The 18,629-nt window shown below is 36.7% G+C and overlaps 1 protein-coding gene across 3 annotated transcripts in view; it reads left to right on the top strand.

Moving 5' to 3' along the window:
* The window catches only part of crlf1a (cytokine receptor-like factor 1a), a 44,018-nt gene that overhangs the window by 15,003 nt on the left and 10,386 nt on the right, over nt 1-18,629 (top strand). For 2 of the 3 annotated variants that reach the window (XM_087239249.1, NM_001002650.1), the window contains exons 4-6: nt 557-726; nt 13,435-13,592; nt 14,865-15,033. In XM_087239249.1, coding sequence (XP_087095375.1) covers nt 557-726; nt 13,435-13,592; nt 14,865-15,033 — 497 coding nt within the window. Of the gene's footprint in view, nt 1-556; nt 2,103-8,773; nt 9,574-13,434; nt 13,593-14,864; nt 15,034-18,629 lie in introns of those variants that run through there. The other variant, XR_015477685.1, reaches the window with a different exon arrangement.

Consider the following 18,629-nt stretch of genomic DNA (forward strand, 5'->3'; position numbering starts at 1 on the left):
TACACAATAATTACATTGTAACTAATTATTAATTTCATTGTAAGTACATATTAGTTAAGGCCACTTAATAAGAAGTGGGACCAAAAAATAAATAAAAATAGGACGACTCAACCAGTTATTGATTTCTTAACTCTTCTGAAGTTGGTATTGGTATACATTGGTATTGTGTTGTCTAAAATGAATATAAACAATATAATGTAAAAATATGGAACCTTTACAGAAAACCTTTTTTATTTAATATTTTTTAAATGGTTCCAGAATAAAATTAAAACAATGTTTTAATTCAACACAAAGCTGTAAATCGTAAATATAGAAAAAAATGCTGTCTTCATTTTTTGCCATAACATTATATAACTTCATGCCCAGTGAGCATACAGAATGCTGATTCCAGACAGCAATTATCATATCCTCATTCCCTCAAGGAATATGCAATAATTAAGGAATCATAACCAGAGACCATATTGCTGTCTTTACGATCGCATCACCACAAAACTGCTTTATCCAACCATTTATTGGTCCATTTGATAATAAATAAGCCTTATGTGTGCATCTATAGGTGGTACGGACGGGAGAAGGAGTGTGAGGACTACAGCACGGGAGAACCATACACGTGCTACATCCCCCGCGACCTCGCCCTCTTCACGCCCTATGAGATATGGGTGGAGGCGTCCAACCAACTCGGAACCGCAACGTCTGACGTCATCTACCTGGATATCTTAGACGTGGGTGAGTGTGCCTGACCTTTGACCCTTTTTTCAGGCACAAGCCCCAGGTGTTCTCCTTGTGGGCAGCACGCAATCCGAGAGGACCACGAGCAACGTGAGAGCGCCACTCCTTGGAAAACAGGGTGGAGGCATGACAAATCGCAGCGGTCCATCCAAGCGTCATCAGTATCTCTCTGTATACTGTATATCTACCCACCTACTCACACATACCTGCGGAGCCGTGCAACCCCCTCCTACACAGACCAGTGGAATTTTTACGAAGTTTCTTGCTAATCCTTGTACCGTGACCTGCCCGGGGCTACCGTTTAGCAGTGTGACTGGAAGAGGGTGAAGTCTGTTTTGTTGAGTCCTTAAGATCTTATGAGCTTTGAGTGCAGGCCAAGCTCGCACGTAATCTCTTCAAACAGACACTTTAAACTACAAGCATGTTCATAAAAATGGAATTAGCATTGTTTGGACTTGAGTCGGAGGGCCTTTTGTCTTGGCAAGACTTTAGAAAGCGTTTGAGATTGAAGTGTAATAGCCTGAACGCAAACGAAAACCCCATGTCCTTAAAGAGGAGATGAGAAAGGTTATAAACTTGGGACATCCTGCGTGGGTAACTGCACCTGTAGGGGGAGGCAGGGCGATTTTGAATGGAAAGTGCAGTGAGAGGAAGGTGGGTGCACCTCCAAACATGCCAGAGTTATGACACAGCAACCACACCTAATGCCTGCACCTCCTTAGCAACAGAGACAATGCTCATCTATGTTAGCACTTAATTAAACAACAGCTCAGGGATCCAGGCAAACTACAATTTCATGGAATTTTGAAGCATGTTTAAAGGGATGGTTCACTAAAAATGACATTTCTGTCACCGTTCACTCGCTGTCTCTCTTAATGCATACAATGAGCTCTTTTGTAAGGTTGGTGGCATCAAAAGTTAGTTTGATTTGTTGTGAAATAGCAAGTCAGCTAGATATCTAAGAGATCAGAAGCGTATACTAAAATGATTGGAGAAAGAATAATAGGTTTAAAACCAATCTGCTGTGTGTTTTATGAACCATTGTTTGTTGAGAGTGGCGTGACATTATTTGAACCAGCTTGTCTGTGCCACTTGTTCCATACAAGTTTTTGTTCTGTTGAGCAGCAAGGAATATTTAATGTAAGAATGTTGGAAAACTGTAACCACTGACTTGCGTAGTAGGATGAACAAATACTATGGAATTCAGTGGTTTCTGACTTTTGTGTTACGCAGAACAAAAAAAATTAAACTGGTATCAAACTGGGGTGCGTTTTCGAAAATCATCATTAGCCAGCTAAGGTCGCAAGTTGCGTCGTTACAAACATAGTTTGTTGACATTCACAAACTGCATCGCAAACTACACCTCTGGAGCTGTAGTCAGAAGCATAGTTACTGACTGTATTCTATTCCCATTTATCCCCCCTATGCCCTATTCCTTTAGAATGTTCTAACATTTAGACTTTAATTAGCAAAAAAAATAAAGTCATCTCTCTTGGGTGTAATTTGCTTTCAAAGTATTTTTAAAGTTCAGTTTTAGCGATTTTTTTTTTTTTTATGTTGCCTTCGCAGTGCACTTTGAAAACATTGATGTCATTTTGAACACAGCCATGGCTCATGACGAAAGCTATAGGTGACCTGTTATTTAAAAGCGGAATTTATGTCAAGTCTCCAAAGCTTGTGAAAACAAAGATATATAGCATATGTCAGTGGTTCTCAAACTGTGGTACGCGTACCACTAGTGGTACGCGGGCTTCCTCCTAGTGGTACGCGGAGGAATCGCTGAATAATGAAAGAAGCAATTAACACTTTTAATCCTTTAATGCGTAATATAACATTGATGTGATCGGCATTGGCTGTTTTGTGAAGCGTACGATCACAGCGATGTGCTTGGAGTGTTTATTTTAGTGCATTGTGTCATAAGCTGCTGAAAATCAGTTTCCGAATTGATTCTGAAGCGTGATTTGACTGACATGAAAAGTGGCCAATCACAGTCGACCTTGTCTAGTTGCGTGAAACGTAAGGGCGGGACAAAGGCTTTCTGTGTTGCAGAGACAGAAAAAACAACTTAAAAACAAATGTTTTGTTGGAATAATGCTTCTCGGATGTTTTCACTATAGAGATGTCTAGCAGAGTAATTAAACCGCGGACATATTTCCTGCCTATTTGATGATCTTCATACACGTTTCGCTCTCCGACAGCCAGTCGACTCGCCTCTGACCTGTCACTCCTCCAAATACATTCTGAATGGCGGCGCGGGAATGAAGGTATTGAGCAAATTACTCATTTCTGCAAATGCGGCGAGTGCTTTATTTTAACACGAGAGCGCATTCATGTGTGCAAATCGCTAAAACAGATATGCGAGCTCTTAAATAGGCTTTTTTCAAATGAACTGCAAGTGCTCTCATGATCGCGTGTGTGCTCAGATAGAATACAATCGCGATCTTTCCACTATTAAAGTAGACATTATTTATCTTTGCTCCTTAACTAAATTTAGTCAAAAGTATTCAAAGTTATCAAATATTTAGAAATAGATTGATACATGATCGATGACAATGCTAATGGTCTTCTTATTTGGCTGTGTTGTGAAGTGAAACTTACTTTTAGCAAAGGTGGAACATTTTTTATTTCTTTACGACAAAATAATTATGCTGGAAATGTTTCTGGGTGAGGTATTTGTGTGATTTACACATTTAGCTGTATTCTGATCTGTCCTAAAGCATTACAGGTCAAAGCAATCCATTGTTAGCCTACTTATTGTTTATTTATCACAATTTACAATAAGGCTCTTAAAGCACTGCTTTGATAAATGTAGTGTCGTCATATTTCAAATACCTCAAGTAAAATGAAGTCATTTGTTTTATTTTTTTTTACTAACAGTGTACTTGTATTTTTTTACGTTTCTATTTTAGATCAAGATCAAGTGTAAAATAAAATCTACATGTGATGTACAGCTATTTAAGAAACAAATTTGCCATATTGTAAAGAAAATAGTGTAAAATATGTAAATAAAAGGCTAAATTTAAATCTTTTTACCATATACTTTAATTTAACCTTTCAAAGCTTAAAAATATATATTTTTAAAAATGGGCAAAAAGTGTCTCTATGGCCTTAAAGATTATTTGGTAGTTTTACCAGTGCTATTGAAAAAGATTAATTGTCATGAAAGGAAAAATTGACTATACTTCCTTTGTTAGTGCAAATTATACATCTAGCTTTGGGATGTAAGCAATCAAACCATTAAATCAGGTTTACACTTAAAAAAAGTGATTTCATAATGAAAATCAGATTTTTTTTCAAAAGTAACCAACTAGTACTTTTTAAAAAGAGTAATTCGTATACCTAATATTAGTATTATTTACTAAATTTTTTTTTATTTTAGCAGTGTAATAGTATTTTTACTTGAGTACAAAAAAGATTTCACAAGCACTTAGTGCAGGTTTATTATATTATTAATATATGATTAATAAGTATTATTATTAATGGTTTTTATTTGTATCTATTCTTATGCAATGTTTTATGGGTTGCTGAGAATACATTTCAGGTCTTCAATACATAGCATGTCAGTCTTGAAAAAAAAATAGGTGCTGGAATTGATTTTCATTAGGCTGTGCCTGTATGAACCCTGTCATGTACATTTAACATGTATTTCAAGATTTGTCTGAAAGTGTATGAATATGACATATAGCCTATATTTATAAGGTCCAAGCAGCATTTCCAGCTTTTGATGAATAGGCTACTATGAATACTTTAGATTTAAGTACAGCAGTTTTCTTTTTACTTTTTAAGAACAGGGCCATTTTTTAATGAACTTTTAAAAGCACATTTTAACTAAAACTTTTTTTTTTTTTTATCTGCAAGCACAGTTAATGTTCAGACTATTTCAAATGTTTAAAGTGACTGACAATAATACATATTCTTACTAATAGGAAGTAATCTGCATCGTTTTAAAACTGTGCACACCTGTAGCTGCTTAATTAGGCTTACGACGCTATTTTTTAATACTGGTTAAAAAATAGCGTCGTAAGGTGGTACTTGGAGAGACGATTTTTTTCTAAGGTGGTACTTGGTGAAAAAAGTTTGAGAACCACTGGCATATGTCAATGCTTTAATTTATAGTAGGTTATTTGTTAAGTATCTGTACTGTATATGACATGAGCCTGTTGGTTAGAACATTTCTGCAGTGGTTTGCATGTGTCAAATTGTAAAAGTAGACTTTTCACAAAATAAATAATAAAACAATAATCATCATCATCATCATCATCATCATCATCATCATCATCATTATTATTATTATTTTTAAAGTAGGATTTTTTTTCATTTCCTAATAAATAATAAATATTAAATTTAAATTATTAATAAATAACCTCATTATTTTATTTTTTAATGATTTATATATGAGATTAGAATTCGTGTTAGCTTTTTGTAAGTGATTTTATGTTTTAGAATAGAATGTGTTATGTTCTCAATAATATTTGTAAAGGAAACCTATATAGGCCCTATATGTGTCATTTACAGAAATTTCAATTAATATGGAAAGCGAGTGCATTTTTTTACTAAAACTATTGGATTTTTTAAAAATGCATGTGCATGTAAAGCGATAAAATTTAAACAAAGAAATTATGGGGTTTTTCTCTAAAGAAGTTGTTACTTCACCCTATTTAGAGATTCATTATAGGCATTTTACGTTTTAACTAACGTGGTTCAAACGATGGATCTGTAACAGAGAAACTACGGGTTTTGGGAAACACTCAACACTATATCGTTCTTTTCCCAAACGATGCATCAAACTATGATAGTTCAGCCGCAAGTTATGTCATTGTTTGGGAAACGTACCCCAGGTAGAGAGAATTTCTTTGATGATTTACTCACCCTTTACTTGTTCCATACCAGGTTTCCCAAAACCAAAGTTGCTTTGTCGCAGATCCATCGTTTAAACCACGTTTGTCATAACATAAAATATCCATGATGACGCTGAAACGGGGTGGGGTAACAACTTCTTTAAAGAAGAAGCCTAAAATTTCTTTGTGCAAATTATATTGTTTTACATGCCCACGCATTAAATAAAATCCAATATTATTTTTGGTATGAACACGCACTCGTTTTTCATATTAATTCAAATATATGTAAACTGTACATATAGGGCCTTTGTTTCCTTTACAAATATTATTGAGAATATGGTACAAACACGAAACTAAAACACGAACTAGCTAACACTCATTTTAATTTGATTTATAAGTTTTATAATCACTTATGGTTGTAATTTACAGTATGCTATTTATCAAGAAAATAAAAAAAAATCATACTTATTATTATTATTATTATTGTTTATTAATTTGTTATTTTATTAATTGTAAAAGTCTACTTTTACAATTTGGCACATTCAAACCACTGCAGAAATGTTCTAACCAACAGGCCCATGTCATATAGTGATACATCTCTTAATAAATAACCTACTATAAATCAAAACATTAACGTATGCTATATATTTTTGTTTTCACAAGCTTTGGAGATGTAACATATTTTAAATAATAGGTCGTTGAAGTTATAGCTTTCGTCATGAGCCACGGCTGTGTTCAAAATGGCATTTCAAGAGTTCACACTTAGATATTGTTTGATAAATATTAGCAGGTTTGGCATGCTGTCTCGGGAGAGAACCCTGAGCTCGGAGATAGTTGAGCCCAGGGCTCCCGCCTGGTCAACAGAGCATGTAAGGGGAGTACGAGATCAGGTGGTTCTCGAGAGCTCCCCGCGGTAAAGGAGGAAAGGAGGAGAATGGGTGGATGGGGGGTTTCTTCGAAAAACGAAGGTAAGGGAGTAGTTCTAGCTAGGTTAATTATAGTGATTATGGATTAATCTGATTGGCTAACTAATGATTGTAGATGGGTGACCAGCTGCAGTCAATCATATCACATATTCCTCTCAAAATTAAGCTGCGGTCACACTAGAGTTTGTGCGTGCGAAATTCAGTCGTGCGGAGGTGCGAAAAGGGGTGGGATTAAACAAGATGATTAGACATTAAAAAAGTGAGCGATTGCTCCATGTTTTAAATTTCTGTCCAGAGAGGTCATGTTTTGATTCTCGATTAGTCTCACGCAATCAAGTGATGCGATTTCGCAGGTCAGAGTTCACCAAGCTTAAACTTTGCACTGTAGCAACCTTGACGCATGACGCAGCGTTTCCGGTCTGATGCATTCGCGTGCGTATGAATGGAAGTCTATGGGAGGAAAAGCCCAGTGTGACCGAATATATATATATATATATATATATATATATATATATATATATATATATATATATATATATATATATATATATATATATATATTAGGGATGTAACGGTATCAGAATTTCACGGTACGGTAATACCTCGGTATGAATGTCACGGTACGGTATTTATTGAATCATTTACAGGAAAAAACAAAACTTATGAAAATACTCCAAAAAAGTGCCAAAAGTGTCAATGACATACAAATTAGCCATCTATCTGTAAGCTTTGAAACAGGAACTTCAATTTTAATAACAAAAAATTATTAAACCATGTAAAAAAATAAAGTTTCAATTTAGTATTGTTAAAAACTCATCACATTCAACATTTAATCACACTCAGCCCATCTACCCAGATGAGAGCTCTGCTAGTCGGACTTCTCATCAAGCATCTCCCGCTGGATCTAATCTCACTATATTTATTAAACGGGATATTTCATTTATCTTGTTGTCTTTATCTAACGACATATTCCCTGACTTTGGGCATTGGAATCTATTACTTGTTCTCAGGTAACGTGTTTTGGCTGAGCGCAAAGATAAGTTAATGATTAATGTAACCACGTACATTCTGTATATTGACTGATCGCCTTTATTTCCTATAATGTATAAACTTATTGTATGTTATACTTTTAAAATGGCCATTATCGATTCTTAAAACTGATACTCAGCAAAAGAGAGGCTGTGTTTCGTATTTTCACTGAAATTGAAAGGAGGCAGTTGTTATCGGCTCCGTTTTGTTATAAATATCCACACAGTGAAGATGACGCTCATCTTATGCAGCACGACGCCTCAACATTTCTGCTGTCTAAGTTGCTAATATTAAAATGAAAATAGGCAGTTCCTTAAATCATGTTTACATTTTATTGTTGAGAAAGTGAAACAACGAAGCCAGGGTGATGTGAATGAAGTTATAAAGTACACTGTTCCCTTTGAAGATTTACCCGTGTCCTCGGTATAATCTGCTTTTCCATATCAAACTGAGAAGAAGAGACTGCAACCTTGATCAAACTTGCGAAGTCTGAACTTACACGGAGATAATGCAGGACTGAACTGTGCGTGTAAAGCAGGTCGCACACCAGAAGCGACGCTCGGCGGCGCGCCGCGCAGCGCCACGCAGCGCCACGTATTTTAGAATTCTAATCATAGGTTTCTATCAGGATACACACACCGGCGCCGCAAGTCGGCGGCTGTCGGCGGCGCCCGGCGACGGCTCAGGACGCAGTTCATTTTTCAGCCGCGCCACAGAGCGCCATCTGATTAGTTTCATGTTAAATATCATTCGAATGTGCGCGTCTGGTGTGCGATCCTTTAATCTGTCATGTACGTGCCGTGTCGCGTCGCCGAGCGGCGCTTCTGGTGTGCGACCTGCTTTAGAGTTTTCCAGCTCTTTTCATCCCCGCTTCTAGCAGCACACTCCATTTCCGCATTACTGGATCTGTAGCAACAACAGACCGCAAGGGATGATGGTCAAGCATGGGCTGATGGCAATTGTAGTTTTCGTTACCTCCCGTTCGCTTCATTCGCCTGAGCAAATTTTCTCAGAAGACCTATAGTTTTACCGAGTCATGCGACTTCGGTAATATCGAAAAAAATTAATATTGCGGTATGACGGTATTTACAATACCGTTACATCCCTAATATATATATATATATATATATTTTTATAATTCCAAGTCAAAATCTTGGAACGTTCTAAATGAATAGCATAGCATGCTATGGCATAGGGGGTTAACTGGTAATAGAACACAACCAGGAATTATGCTTCTAACTACACCTCTAGTAATGTAGTGGCAAGCATTCAAGTTTGCGACCCAGTTTGTGAATGTTCATTGCAACGACGGATTTGGGAAAGATCAAATCAACCATGTTTGTATCAATGGAACTTGCGAAGTTAGTTGGCTTACGCTGGTTTTCGGAAATGCACCCCAGTTTGAGTTTTTGCAATATTAAATTCAAGAATGCTGGAAATTGTAATTATTGACTTGCAAAGTAGGAGAAACAAAATACTACAGAACTCAATGGTTTTCGACTTTTGTGTGAAACAGAACAAAAAAAAACAATCTGGTATTAAACAAGTATGAGTAAATGATGAAAGAATTGAAATATTTGGGTGTACTATCCTTTTTAAGCTGTGTAGTTTTATAGCAGGCATTATCAACATGTTGGAACAGAAAAATGAGCTTCAAGTTGATAAGAGTAGAATTAAAATGACTAGGATAGAATTCTATAGGTTGTTTTCAATCACGCGGTTTTGGTGACACGCAAAATTCAGATGGAGGGCAGAAAGAACAGAATGTAAGCATAGAGGAAAGTCCATATTTTTGCGAATTGTACCATATTTCAAAGGAGATATAAATAAAAAACAATCACATGTGTTTGGCATGATCCTTATATCATGAAGAGGGATGAGTTTTCCACAAAACCAAAATATATTTGCCTGTCATTGATGCGGTACATTCTGTATAAGCTATTATGTTACATTAAAAAAAAAAGTAAATACTATAGTGTTTGGAAGCATACTATATATAATTACTTGAATTAAACTACACAACTGTAGTAATAAAAAAATTATTAAGTAGGCTTCTGTTTTATCCACTTTAATTATACACCATCACAGCACACCACTGTTTACACTAACAATATTTATTACAGTTTATCAGTTTACTATACTACAGTGTTCGGTAGCATTCATTAACAAAACATTGCACACAGCATACATTTTACTATGTGGTTCAAAAACATGTTTATTATAAATTACTATAGTTTTTCCCCATGCGGATATCTTTCAGACATCACCAAATAACAGATGAAAGCATTCAAAAGTGTAGACGCATAGTCTACATAATATTATTTATTTATTTTTGTAAGGAATGAACTTAATAAACTTACCATCAACATTTACCACTGCGCGTCTCTAACATTACGGTTGTTTATTCCACCATAACGCTAGTAAAGACTTGGAATATTGCAAAACAAGACAGATATTTGCAGCAATTACATGGCAGGGTACGGTATTTATATTCTTCTGGATTTTGTGTAAGTGTAGTGATGTTTGTATCTATCTTTTATGTAACATATTAACATATACACATAGCTAGGCCTGTACATAATCTTTATTGGTGCTGTCAAACGAATTATCATGTTTAAAAAAAGTGTCCACATGGATGTGTTAAATAAATGTTTATTACATGCCGCCTTCTCTTTCGTTTTTTTTTTTTTTCTTGAACTTTCCTCCCATTAATGAGCAACACTTTTGTAAGTCCATAATAACTGTTTGGCATTTCTTATTTTAGCCAATTTAAACTATTATAAATAACATATTATAAACAAAAACATTTTGATGTTCTGATAGCGACTCCAATGTAGAAGAATCACTTCCTGCCCTCCATCTTAATTTCGCAATGACGTCATGTGAAAACAACCAATATAAATCAAACAATATACCATATTTATTATGAATCGCAAGAATATTTTGTCTTGCCCATCAAGTTGTATTCACTTACCAGTTGATGGATAATTCACTCAAAAAATAAAGGTCATAGCTACTTAGCATCAGCAGATTTGTTGTGTTTGGCTAGTTTTACAAAGTGAAAGCTGATAAGACCTGCAGATGTTTCTCTTAAAGCATACAATGAGCTCTTTTGTAAGGTTAGTGCCATTATTTGATTAGTTCTGAAATAGCAAATCAACCAGATAAGAGATCAGAAGCGTATACGGAAATAATGAGCAGCTTTGGAGAAAGAATAATTGGTTTAAAACAAATCTGCTATGTGTTTTATGAACCATTGTTTGTTGAGAGTGGCATGACAGTATTTGAACCAGCTTTTCTGTGCCATTGTTTTATTGTTGTGTTTATTCCATACAAAGTTGAAATCCATGACCTAATAGAATTTGAATGTAAAAAAAAAGTAGAATAAATCTGCATGCAGATTTGTTTAGGAGATGATAGATAGATCCTATTCAGGGGCATACGCCGTATAAATACATATGCCAGAGTAATTAGTGGTTCAATCCACTGTTGCAACCCCTGAAAAGTTAGGGACTAAACTGAAGGAAAGCAAGTGAGTGAGATCCTATTCACCACTGAACTAGTGAGCTTTTCTCACTGCTAATATTTTCTGAATTATTCTGTACTCTTGTTGCACTTGAAAGAGTTAGTAAATATGAAATATTCTCTGAGAAATGTACTACTAGGTGCCAGATTAACACCAATAACTGAAAGTGTTCTCCATTTTTGACCAGTGTTCTTTTTCAATAGATTGAAACCACACTGAATTTTCTTTCATTTTATTTTTTTTTTAAGATTTAGTTTTGGCCTTTTGGCGTTTCAGACAGGGCAGGAAGTGAAGTGGGAGAGAGAGAGGGTAGGGTCGTGAAATGTCCTCGAGTGCTATGACACCATGTGTTCACACGCTAACCACTAGGCTATTGTGTCGACAACCCCAATGTATTTAAAAAAAATTTTTTTGGGTCTGGGGTTGATTCCCAAAAACCATTGTTAGCCAACTATGATGGCATGTTCTGTCATTACAATAAGTTTGCTGATTCTGTATTTCCCAAATCTATTGTTCCAATGAATGTTACATTTTATATTAGCCCTGGGCAAAGAGTAATTAATCACATCCATAATAAAGTAATAAAAGATTGTATTTACATACTTTACTGTTTTATATGCAGATTTATATATAACACACACATTTATGGATAACAAACACACATATCTTGTGTCAAATCAAGCTTTTATTTTGGAATAATTGTGGTTAATCTTTGCCCAGCACTATGTGCTGAAGTCGTGAAGTATGGAATACTGTTTCAGGGTCCAAGCCGCTTTACATTTGAAAAGAGGAAGTATATGTTTATGGCCACTTTTTAGTCTTATCACACATTAAAGTGAATTTTACATAAAATCATAGTGTACTCAACAGCCTCTGGGCTTTCTGCATCACAAATACCAAAATTATAACAATTGATCAAAAATTTATCAGTTTCTGGCCATCGGATATCAGGCATGGACATTTCAAAAGTAATACATCGCTTTGAAAATGTTTATTACTACCATTTGATGAGTCCCACTATACAGTTTGATGTAGTGCTTGGACCCGGAAGCCGCTTTGCATGACGTCACACTTAACAAGTCGACAGACATACAGACAGACAGACAGACAGACAGACAGACAGACAGACAGACAGACAGACAGACAGACAGACAGACAGACAGACAGACAGACAGACAGACAGACAGACAGACAGACAGACAGACAGACAGACAGACAGACAGACAGACAGATAGATAGATAGATAGATAGATAGATAGATAGATAGATAGATAGATAGATAGATAGATAGATAGATAGATAGATAGATAATTATATAAAATTAAATGATATAAAAAGTATCTGTTGTGGATGTTATCTAAAGAAGTTGTTTCTTCATACCCTTGTGGAGCGTATGGGTCTCTAACAGAGTTCAGAAAGCACTTGTCACTACATAGTTCATTTGCCGATTGATGCGTCATACTATGGTAGTTTAGCTGCAAGTTAAGTCGTTTGGGAAAATTGCTCAAGGATGGAAGGAAAACCAATCAATAAGGTCTTTTTTTGTCACAATAAACACTATCAGACTGGAGGTTTTGGATACCAGAAAATAGACTTTATTAAAGCCGAGATGTCTGAAAACAGCCCTTCGGGACAATCTGAAGTGTTTTGTCACCATCATTCTGCTTTTATACATGCAGTTTCACCTTGCGTGTTTTTGCTCAGCACATACAGTTGAAGTCAGAATTATTAGCCCCCTGAATTATTTGCCCGTTTATTTTTTTTCCCCAATTTCTGTTTAATGGAGAGAAGACTTTTTTCAACACATTTCTAAACATAATAGTTTTAATAACTGATTTATTATATCTTTGCCATGATGACCGTAAATAATATTGTACTAGATATTTTTAGAGACACTTCTTTACAGCTTAAAGTGACATTTAAAAGGGGCTAATAATTCTGACTTCAACTGTATAGGGTCGCTTGGCTCTCAAGCCTGCTAGCTAAGGTCTACGTAAGAAACTGCTTTCACACCAAAGATGTCACTTTATAGATGAAACTTCTTCTAAGTGTTTACATACATGTTGCATTAACCTAATAATATGTCACTGTCCTGAATACCGCTTACACATTTGGCTTCATATAAATGTTTAACATATATAATCAGTGCTTTACATATTCAGTTAATTGACATATTCAGTTATTCTTCAGCATTGCTTTCCTATAGCAGGCTCCCGTAACCGGCTCCAGCACCTCTGTGGGCTCATTTTACACAAACCCAGTTTTAGCCTGGCTCATGTTTACTTTTAGAAATTACTTTTAGAGAATACAAACTGCTTCACAATTAGGTAATACTCTTAGAGAATAAAAAGTCTTCGTCAGTCATTTGTGTCTTTTCTTCTCCCAGTGACGACAGATCCACCGACTGATGTGACGGTGAGCCGAGTTGGAGATCTGGAGGACCAGCTGACCGTGCGCTGGGGGACACCGCCGGCACTCAAAGACTTCCTATTTCAGGCCAAATACCAAATCCGATACAGACTGGAGGAAAGCAGCGACTGGAAGGTACAGAAGCTCTCTTGAACAGTGAGCACGTCCTCATTACTATCACCGCTACCATACCCGCTTGTTTTTCTAAAGCAAGCCATACAAGTATGCGAGTGAATGTGAGTTTCTTGTTTTTCAGAGTGGCGCAATGATTAATTAGAGCGGCTCAAAAGACAACAGACTTGTTTCAGTAGAATTTGGAGTGTTTGTATTACTTGTCCGAAACGTCATTTCCAGCTGTAGCCGAGCAGCACATGGTTTCCAGTCCTCTGGCCATGGGAGAGTCCGGCTAAACTTTAAGCCTTCAAATAAACTTAGGCTTTCACTGTCCCCATTTCGCTCATATGGATCCAATCAGTTGGCAGGTTTCCTTCTGAAGCTGGGCAGAGTTGGGTTACATAAGTTTCCCCCCCCTCTTTTACCCATCATTGTGCTGTCAGTTGCACAGTCCTACATAGTTAACAAAGTCAAAACATGACAGTGACCATCAAAAGCACATCACAGAAGACGACCTGCTGTTTTCAAAGTGTGTTTAGTGAGTTGTATTATCGCTCTCAACCCCACAAATTGCTCGCATAGTCTGTACGAAGGGAAATAATTACCCAGCATGCCTGTTACACGGCAACCTGATGATGTTAACATTCTGCCACTCATCACGTTCCAGTAGTAATGACGGTCCTTGGATTACAGAGCCGTGCATATTAACCATGTTTGTAGCTTTTGAAATGCGAGTCTGGAAATGGAGCGCGGAAAGGGACTGATTCGGGGGTACCGGGATTGTAAATAATTACAGGAGGCCCACATTCCTGCATTTGAATCCTGACTTTACCTCTGTCTGCTACACACAGGAAAGAGGAAGCATTGAGCCTGGCATTGGCCTCGTCTGCACGTCGTTGATGCTGTCTGCACCCGTGCAATTACTCAATCTGTATTAAGTGATAGATAACAGATTTTCTCTCAGGGTAGTGTCGGCGCTCGCTGTGTGTATGTAGAGCCAGAAGGCAGGCCAATTATTTATGTGTGTGTGCGTCCCTGTCATTTCCCTCCTGTCTTTGTCTCTGATATATGTTGGTGTATCCCCTTGGAGCACAAAAGAGGGAAATTTCTTTGTTCTCCCTCTTTGTAGATGAGCTTGTATGAACTTGCTTAAGGATTTTGAAAGTGAATGGCTTTTTTTCCTTTCTTATAGAGAACATTAAATATGCCCGGTAGGGTAACGGTGTGTGTGTGGTATGTGGCCGCTGGAGGTGTTTGATGTAACAGACGTGTTTTGGGTGTCTTTCTCTGCAGGTGGTGGATGATGTTGGAAACCAGACTTCCTGCAGGCTGGCAGGGTTGCGGCCGGGCACAGTGTATTTTGTGCAGGTGCGCTGTAATCCGGTGGGGATTCTGGGATCTAGGAAAGCAGGCATTTGGAGCGACTGGAGTCACCCAACTGCAGCCTCAACACCACACAGTGGTAAGAGAAGTCATGTTCACTTACATGGGAGCTAATGGCATGGTATTTCATTTCCAATTCCATGATAAATATCAAAATAAAATGGTATTACTGAGCATGTATTTTCAAAAAAATACTTAGGAGGGTTATATGCACAATAAAATTCATAAACACTTGATTAAAAAAATCAAAAACCACTAAAACTGTGTTATATATATTGTGTATTTTTGTACTTGCATTGTCCAACAAATGTAGAAAATTAAGTCATTTTAAATAATGCCAAGGCATGTGTCACCATGCTAATGATATCTTACACCGTGGATGGATTTCCGGATTTCTGGTTTTATAGAAAACACAGAAACAACAAAGATGCTTTAATATGTTGTGCGTTTTTTTACAAACTCCATTATAACTAAATCCTAAAGTAGGGCTGCATGATTATTCGAAAAAAGATGGCAATCTCAAATCGAGCCCCCACATGATCTTAATTCAGCATATCTACGATCTACGATAAGTTCGGGAGAAGCATAAAGGCAGTCGCACAAGTCTTCACGTTGTTTTATATAAGCTGCTCAGCAATGTTGACATCCAAATGGTGTTAAAAGTGTCACATACTGCATTTATATGGTATAATTCCCCAAAAATGTAATTTCTGTTTTAATGTAATGATGTATTCACGGCCGCAAAATCACACGTGAGCTGTTTGTTTACTACTGAGAAGATGCACGCGTATCCACGAATAAAGTATACTTTAGTGAACAGGACCTGCATAGGCTGAAAATAACAGGTAATAAAGTTGTTCACTTAGTTTTTTTTGTCAAAGTGACGACATCCATGACATGAGAGCACTCGGCAGCGAAAGTGAAACCAAAACCTTGCATATCATTTACATGATCACATTGTAAAATTATGATTATGACAAGCATTTGACACTTTTTTTTTTTTAAAGCAAACACAAAGTGTTGTGCATGAGAATAAATGTTTAACAGTGTCAGTATGTCTCATTTTACCAGTGGAAAAAATGGTCTAATTAGGTTGTCAATGACAAGTATATGTCTCAAACATACTAATTCAACTTCAGAATTATGAATAGTTCTATTCTGATGTCATCAATTTACCATGCATTAACAAACAGGACACATTTAAAGTCTAGTCACATCTTCCATTCCAATTCTATACAAAATTTTGCGATTTAACCAACATTAGACCTGCACATACACCTAATATTATTATTGTTGTTTTACCATATGTTTGAGAACTACCAATAAAAATAGGCTACTCATATTAACCGTTATTTTACATCTACAGAATTGTGAGAAAATCATGATCTTGAGTTTTAGCAAAAAAAAAACGAGATTCTCATTTTAGCCAGAATCGTGCAGCCCTACCCTAAAGAGAATTTAGTATGATAAAACAGTACTTTTTCTTCCCCGTGTGATCACGATCATGAGAGGCTGTTCAAACAGAATTTGTTTTATCCTTTCCAATGCAGTTCTTTTCTATTGTTTTCAATGTAAATGCGCTGGACGGACGTGTTTGACCATTACGCTCTGTTCTCACATTTTTTAGATGCCTTGGCAAGTTACAAGATCTTCAGCTTTTACACACATCACAGCTCATTGCTGTCAGGCCCAAAAGTAGCTGTTGTTGTTATATCGCGCCATGTGGATCTCACACTAAATGGCATATTATAAACCCATTTCCGAGCAACGCGTCTAGCTTTTTTCGAAGCAATGTATGAGTCCTAAGGGCTGATTTTTTTTTTTATACTTCTGCGTCAAGCACATATGGTCCGGTGCAGACTTCGCACGATCGCATAGCCCTCGCTGTGGCTGAGATCGACACTGATGCCCACCTCTCAACAAAATGTAACTACACGTGCCTACGATGCGTAGCACAAGCTCTGTGATTGGTCAGCTTGGTAGTGCTGACAAGCATGGGCGATGCTGATAGCTGCGAGCCCGATGGAGCGATTGTTTACAAGTGTTGAGTCCCATAAAGAAGCTCCAGATAGAAACTTTTGTTTTGTGTTTACCTTATGATTAACGTTGTTGCACGTTCGCCGGTTCCCACCTCTAAATGAGCAAGTTATAGCTACTTCAATTCAATTCAGCTTTATTTGTATAGCGCTTTTACAATGTAGATTGTGTCAAAGCAGCTTCACATAAATGGTCATAGTAACTGGAACAGTGTAGTTCAGTTTTTTAGTGTTTAAGTTCAGTTCAGTTTTGTTTAGCTCAGTTCAGTGTGATTTAATCATTACTGAGAGTTCAAACACTGAAGAGCAAATTTATCGATGCGTAGCTCTACCAATCCTGAACCATGCGAGCCAGTGGCGACAGCGGAGAGGGAAAAAAAACTTCACCTGATGGGAGTGAAGAAAAAAAACCTTGAGAGAACCAGACTCAGTTGGGCACGACCATTTTAATTTCTTCGCTGGCCAAAAGTCTTGTGCAGAGCTTTAGTCGCCGTGGTGAAGGCTGGAAGCTGGCCTCAGCGAAGACTCGTCTTGTAGCGTTCAGAAAAAACAAAACACCCGTGAAGAAACTCGACACAGAGGAACATTAAAACTTACTTAAGTGTTAAATATTTGAGCTCATCCATGATCCTGATTTCTGCAGGAGTCCCTTTGAATGTAATGAAGACCACGACTCCCATAATTCCACACTTGGCATCACCAAAATATGTCTTTGTTTGTTGTGTATATATGCCCTCTAGTAGCAGAAATTATGAATTATGTGCCTTTAAGTGAACTTGCACTCGCAACACAAAATATAAAACGTTTTACAAGGAAGTGACCATTTGTTCTTCTGAAAACACTGGATAGAAATGATGTTTACTGACAAACTGTCTATGCGATACAAAAAAAATGTATTTGCTATAAACAGCTGGATTTGTGTTAAAGGGATTGTTCACTCAAAAATGAAAATCAGCACATCATTTATTCTCCCTCATTTGGTTTTAAGTCTTTATGAGATTCTTTATTCTGTTGAACAAAAAAGAAGATATTTTAAAGAGAGCTGCTTGCTGGTTACCATCGACTTCCATAGTAGGAAAATAAAGGACTGTATAAAAATATAATTGCTGAGTAAATAAGTTTTTATTTTTGGGTGAACTTTCCTTTTAAGTTAGCAATGAAATTTGCAAAGACAAATAAATAATGTAACAAATGAGTTACTCATCGTTAGTTATGTTAATTACAGTAATGCATTACCTTACATGAACTATTGGGACCTTGTGTTACCAACTAATTTTTATGGAAGCAATACACCACAATTCACTATCGTTAAAAGGTTTAGGCACTTAACTGCATGTCATACAGCAATCAACAGCAAATAAATCAAAACAGCCTAACATTACTGAATGAAATGTTGAACCCATAAAATGTTCTGTAAACTACTTTGCGAGCTTTAGGGGCGGTGATGGACTCGATATACTTGATTTATGTTTTGATTGTTGCTCTAAATCCGATTCTGGCATAGTCTCTGACAAAAACGAAGAGAGAAAAAAGAAGCTAGAAAATTTTTAAGGAGAGGCTCAGCTTTATATTTTGATATATTGCATGAATATGTGAACATACAACGGAACATGAATTTTTGGCAATGAAATGTTTTTTT

The sequence above is a fragment of the Danio rerio genome, chromosome 2, assembly GCF_052040795.2.
Source record: "Danio rerio strain M-AB ecotype USA chromosome 2, GRCz13ab, whole genome shotgun sequence".
NCBI lineage: Eukaryota > Metazoa > Chordata > Actinopteri > Cypriniformes > Danionidae > Danio > Danio rerio.